Here is a 6,474-nt window from a genome sequence, read left to right on the forward strand (position 1 = left end):
CACCAGGATTCTAATGGTTTATATAGAGACTTCTAAGATAATACTCTAAGGAGCTCTGGTAGCGTAGTGGTTACGAATCGGGCTGCAAACCTTACGGTCAGCAGTTTGAAACTACCAGCTGTTCCGCAGGAGAAAGATGAGGCTTTCTGCTCCCATAAAGATTTACAGCCTCGGAAACCCTGTACAGGGTCGCTATGATCTCTTTCTAAATGTCTATTATACTCTTGGTTAAAGTTCTTCAGAGCTTTAAAAATTTTGTAGGAGATTTTGTAAAGCATCAAAATGTCCTTCTGCAATTTTAAAATAGTATCCATTATAAGTGAATTCAGTCAATTTAGGAGGAACACTTGGAATAGAACAAAACCATATAGCTAGGGATTTGCCATTTAAGCAGAGGTGTGTATGAGCTGGTTTGTACTGGCTCACCTGTATGGGAGATGAATCTTTTACATCTCTTCAGGAGTGTAACTAAGAGCTGATGGTCAAACATTTTCCAGCATACCATTGATCTAATTATTCTCTACCAAAAATATTATTCCTGTCTAAGGATCCTTGGTGGCACAATGGTTAAACACTGGACTTCTAACCTAAAGATCAGCAGTTTGAACCACCAACTACTCCTCAGGAGAAAGATGTGGGTATCTGCTTCTATAAAATTACAGCCTTGGAAACCCTATGGGTCATTTCTATTTGTTTGCTATAGGGTCACTATGATTTGGAATCAACTCAACAATGAGTGGTTTTGTACTAAGTGAAGACAGAGGTTATGAAGCTTCTTTGTGGATTATTCGTAAATATCTGGGGAATTTTATAAATACAGATTTTTCAGGAAAATAACAAAATAAGAAATGAATTATGAATATTAAACTACAAAACCTAAAAAAGAGTTTAAAGAAATTCGATTAATTATGTTTATACTTGGGGGGGGGGATACTTCCTTAATATGAAGTATTTCAGTAGCATGATATCACTCAAACATAACAAATAATACTACTTACACTGTCCTATCTAATAAACATTTTATTTCTCAGATATCAGATATCAGGCTCCTTTCCTTATAAGATCTGGAATTACAGGACTAGAAGTTACCTATGCTGCTGATGAGAAGGCACTTTTTCAAGAAATTACAACTATAATTAAGAGGTATTGTTTTGTATTTTCTGACTTTTCTGGTTTTTTTATTCAGTGAATTCTTTTGTGGTGTTGCAGATGAAGGTGGAAGGAGAATTCCTGTGCCCCTTGAAAATAGTCTTCTTTAGAAAGAAGATTTTGCCCCAAACTCCTCCACCATTTGTATCAAATGGTTGCTGGTTGTTATCAGATTGATTTTGACTCATAGAGACTCTGTAGGACACATAGAACTGTCTCAGATTCTCAAAAAACAAAACCTCACTGCCATCAAGTCAGTTCTGTAGGAAAACAATATCCTCAAGGCTTAAGAACCAGTTGGATTTTAGAATGATTTTTTTTTTTTTTATGGTGGTGAAATTAAGATGCTTTGGTGGTGCAGTAATTAAAGTGTTCAGCTGCTAACTGAAAGTTTGACAATTAGAGCCCACCTAGCGAACTTCTCTTGTAAGATTACAGCCTCATTTACACCCTGTGTGACTGGTTCTGTGAGTAGGAATTGACTCTAGGACAGACAAAACACAACATGCCAAAGTTGAATTACTGATTAAGTAGACTTGGGGGCCAGGCACCACAATAATGCTTTTTTTTTTTTTCCTTTATCAAAATGCCTTCTAAGATCTAAATAAGCCTTAGAATACCAGTCTGTCTGTTCATAATTTTTGGACTTCATGGCATGTACTATCTTGTGCCTTTAGTCCCTTAAAAAAAAAAAGAAAGAAAGAAAACTCTGACTCATTTGATGGTTAATAGTAGATTCTTGTCAGTTAATAAACATTATTTTTTAAAACAAGAGTGTGACTGACTCTTGATAGCTAGGAGCTCTCTTACGAAGTGTTGTACTTATGTAGGAACTGAAGGGTTTGCCCATTGCTTAGTATAGATTTTTAAACACCGTACATAACCTGGGCTGACCTCTCTGTCTTGAGGTTAACTGGCAAAGCAGATGCCTCAAAAGTCACAGTTTTGATTGTACCTATCTTTTTGAAGACATCCTAATGGGAAACAAAGACAAGTGTCTGAGAGAACTGGTCTGCAGCCATCCACTGATCATAAAGATATGCTTAAACACATTTTGTTTGGAAAAACCCGCACATGTATGAATGGAATCCTGATAGCAATACTTTTTTCTCTTAGCCTCATGTATTCGATCACCTATTATGTGTGTGGGACTGTTCTGGATACTGAAATATTAAGAAGAATAAGACATTGTCCTTGCGCTGTAGGAGCTAATACTATAGTGAGAGAGTTGATAGTAAAAGAATAACTGGGAGTTGTTCAGGTAAATAAGGCTTGGTAGAGTGAGAGAAGATTCTTTCAACTAACCTTAGCAATGGAAAACAGTGGGACCAACTTGGAAAACTCCTCAGTAGTCTAATATACTTGAAGTATAAATACAGTTGAGGGATTTAGATAATACAGATAGTATCTTAGATATTTAGTGCTGCTATCACAGAAATACCACAAGTAGATGACTTTAAAAATAGAGGTTTATTCTTTCACAATTTAGGAGGCTAGAAGTACAAATTCAGGGTGTCAGCTATAGGGAAAGGTTTCTCTTTCTGTGAGAAGGATCTTGCCTCCTTTCAACCTCTCTAAGCTCAATGCCCTTTGAGACTCTCCAAGTGTCTTGGTATCAGTTTTCCCCTGGGTCTAGGAGATTCTCAACACAGGTATTGTTGTTGTTAGTTGCCATCGAGTCGGTACCGACTCATGCGACCTTATGAACAGCAGAACAGAACACTACCCGATCCTGGGCCAACCTCACTACTGTTGGCCACGCTTGAGTCCACCGATGCTGCCACTTAGCCAATCTATGTCGTTGGGGGTCTTCCTCTTTTTCTCTGACCCTCCACCTTACCAAACTTGATATCCTTCTCCAGCGACTGGTCCCTCCTGACTAGATGTCCTAAGTATCAGAGACAAAGTTTGGTCATCTTGGCCTCTAAGGAGCACTCTGGCTGTACTTCTTCCAAAACGGTTCTATTGATTCTTTTGGCAACCCATGGCACTTTCAATATTCTCCTCCAACACCATAACTCAAATGCATCAGTTCTTCTATGGTCTTCCTTATTCACTGTCCAATTTTCACATGCATATGAGGTTTTGGAAAATACCATGGCTTGAGTCAGGCACACCTTAGTCCTCAAACAGACGTCTTTGGTCTTCAACACTTTAAAAAGGTCTTATATAGCAGATTTGTCTAGTGCAATACATCATTTGATTTCTTGACTGCTGCTTCCATGAGTGTTGATAATTGATCCAAGCTAAATGAAGTCTTTGACAACTTCTGTCTTCTCTCCATTGATAAAAATGTTGTTTATTGGTCCAGTGGTGAGAATTTTATTTTCTTTACATTGAGATGCAGTCCATATGGAAGGCCATAGCCTTTGATCTTCATCAGTAATTAGGTTGTATCATCTTCATATTGCAGGTTGTTAATGAGGTTTCCTCCAATCCTGATGCCATGTTTCTCTTCATATAACCCAGCTTCTTGGATTATTTGCTCAGCATACAGGTTGAATAAGTATTTTGAAAGAATACCACCATGTTGCACACCTTTCCTAATTTGAAACCCTTGGTGTTCCCTTGTTCTGTTCGAACAACTGCTTTTTGGTCTATGTACAGGTTCCTAATGAGCATAATTAAGCATTCTAGAATACTCACACGGCGCAGTTATTGTCCATAGCTTGTCATGATCCACAAAGTCAAAAGCCTTTGCGTAGTCTGTATAGAACAGGTAAACATCTTTCTGGTATTCTCTGCTTTCAGTCAAGATCCATGTGAAGTCAGCAATGATGTCCCTCGTTCCACGTCCTCTTCTGAATCAGGCTTGGATTTCTGAAAGTTCTCTCTCAATGTATGGTTGCAGCCATTTCTATATTACCTTTAGTAAAACTTTACTCATATGGGATATCAATGCTGTTGTCCAGTGATTTTTGCATTCCATTGGATCACCTCTCTTTGGAATGGGCACAGAAACGGATCTCTTCTAAACAGTTGTCCACATAGTTGTCTTCCAAATTTTTTGGCATAGATGAGTGAGTGCCTCCAGTGCCACCTCACATTGTTGAAAGATTTCAGTTTGTATTCCATCAACTCCTGGTGCCTTGTTCTTTGCCAATGCCTTCAGTGCATTGTGGGGCTTCTGCCTTCAGAATCATTGGCTCTTGATCATATGCTTCTTCTTGAAATGGTTGAGTATCAACCATTTCCTTTTGATACAGTGTCTCTGTATATTCCTTCCATCTTCTTTTGATGCTTTCTGCATCATTCAATAATTTGCCCAGAGAATCCTTCAGTAACACAAGTCGAGGCTTGAATTTTTTCTTCATGTCCTTCAGCTTGAGAAATGCTGAGTGAGTTCTTCCCATATGATTTTCTAATTCTGTGATTAACATCATAGAGGTTAGGATTTACAACACATCTGATAATTACATCAGATCATAAAATGGAGGGTAATTACATAATACTTAGAATCATGACCTAGCCACGTTGACACATATTTTAGGGGGACAAAAATCAAACCAAAAAAAAAAAGTAAAAGGTAAGCATGAGAGCTATATTGTGAAGGAATGGTTTTTTAACCTGCATCAAGAACCTAAACTATGCTGCTCTCAAGTCATAAATGATTCTACCACCAATAAAATTAGTGGAGGTGGGCCTGCAAATCATGTTTTTTTGATTCTTGGTTTATAATCTAGTTCAGTAAGTTTTGCTCCCTTTTGATATTTTTTTCAAAATGCAAGGGGGCAAAGCAGATCTAAAATTCAAGGAAGATAAGTGAATGATCATATACTCCAAGTAACAATAGTTACTATCTCAGAAGGCTGTGAAGGTTAAAAACACATGACCAGCTTTTTTTTCATCTATGATTACTCTCTTTGGATTTTTTTTAACATATCTAGACATAATATCATTATATTCATCTACAAATATTTAAGTATGTATCTTTAAAAGATATGAACTCTTTTTTAACCTAATCATATAATCTTAGTCTCAAACTGTTGTTGTTAAGTTCTGACTCCTTGTATAGAATTTCCAAGGAGTAGCTGGTGGGTTTGAACTACTGACCTTGTGGTTAGCAGTCCAGTGCTTATCCTTCAGCACCCCACCAGGACTTAAGTATCAGACCTATAAAGGTAATACTTTCTTAATATCAAGTATCCAGTCAGTATTTACATTCCAAATGGAGGTTTAAAATGTTGGTTACATTTTTAAAAGGAATTTTAGCAAGATCCCTGTGCACTGAAGGATAGGTTTTTTAAAACTCTTCCTGCTTTGTCTTCCAACAAAATACCCAGCACCATGGTACATTTTTGTTGAGACAAACTTTTATCAACTCTCCCATTAAGCTAAACTCTTCATAGAGTAGTCATGGGTAGATTGTTATATACCAAGTACATTCCTGTAACTGTAATGGCTAAATGTAAGAAACTGGGGCAGAAGTCTCAGGTATGTCTAAGGATCAATGAAGATCTGAGATTTGAAGCTTTTCCGTGCATGCAGAAAAGAACCCATGAAGTTGACAGCTCTGTGCTAAGTTTTACTCAGGACAGACATTACATTATGACCACAGGTGAACTTAAGTGTTCCTATCACATGTAGTTTCTAAACCGACGTGCAACATAAAGAAGATACCAGGTGATTACAGAGGCAATCCATTAATAACTTATAAAGATAGTTATGATTCTTACATCAGAATTTCTCTGATGCTAGTTCATCAAATACCTTTTTATTGGAAAAATTATTATTACAGTCAATTACTTGTGCTGTTGTGTCATCTGACTAATTGTACTGGTTAATTACACTCATTTGTTTGTTTTTAAAAAAAACACAAGTTTTTTCTGAATTAAAAAGTCTGTTTTTCAGGCCGAAAATTAAAGCCTGAGGTACAGCATAACAACCAACAGTGGTATCTTGAAATCTCTCAGGCAGCTTTGAAAGCAAAAAGTTGAAGAGTGGACATTAAAGTAATACTTACTCATATTAGGCTACAGAAAAAAATTTCTTTCTTCTCTCCCTCCTCTCCCTTTTTTGTGATTACAGACTGCAATATTCAGTCTAGCTTTGTTTTGTTGTTGTTGTTGTTTTTTGGTTGGTTTGGGTTTTTTTTGCTGGTGCTGTTTTGCGCTCCCCTTCTACCTTTGGGGGACTTTTCCTCTCCCTATATTACCCAAGAGGAGTCAGCAACAGCTGCCATGTAGTCAAGCTACAATCATACACTATAAAACACTAAAACCCAGGCAAGAACCAATACCAACTGCCATATACCAGGGAGGCAGGCAACACCTGTGAAAGTTACTCTGAGTTAAGCAATAAGAAGAGTGAAAAGGGAAGCCCACA

General features: G+C 37.3%; 1 protein-coding gene across 1 annotated transcript in view; it reads left to right on the forward strand.

Moving 5' to 3' along the window:
• The window catches only part of REV3L (REV3-like, polymerase (DNA directed), zeta, catalytic subunit), a 216,320-nt gene that overhangs the window by 147,853 nt on the left and 61,993 nt on the right, over window positions 1-6,474 (forward strand). The window contains exon 18 of the mRNA XM_006839926.1: window positions 1,032-1,143. Coding sequence (XP_006839989.1) covers window positions 1,032-1,143 — 112 coding nt within the window. The remainder of the gene's footprint in view (window positions 1-1,031; window positions 1,144-6,474) is intronic.

The sequence above is a fragment of the Chrysochloris asiatica genome, unplaced genomic scaffold (assembly GCF_000296735.1).
Source record: "Chrysochloris asiatica unplaced genomic scaffold, ChrAsi1.0 scaffold00027, whole genome shotgun sequence".
In the NCBI taxonomy this organism is placed as follows: Eukaryota; Metazoa; Chordata; class Mammalia; order Afrosoricida; family Chrysochloridae; genus Chrysochloris; species Chrysochloris asiatica.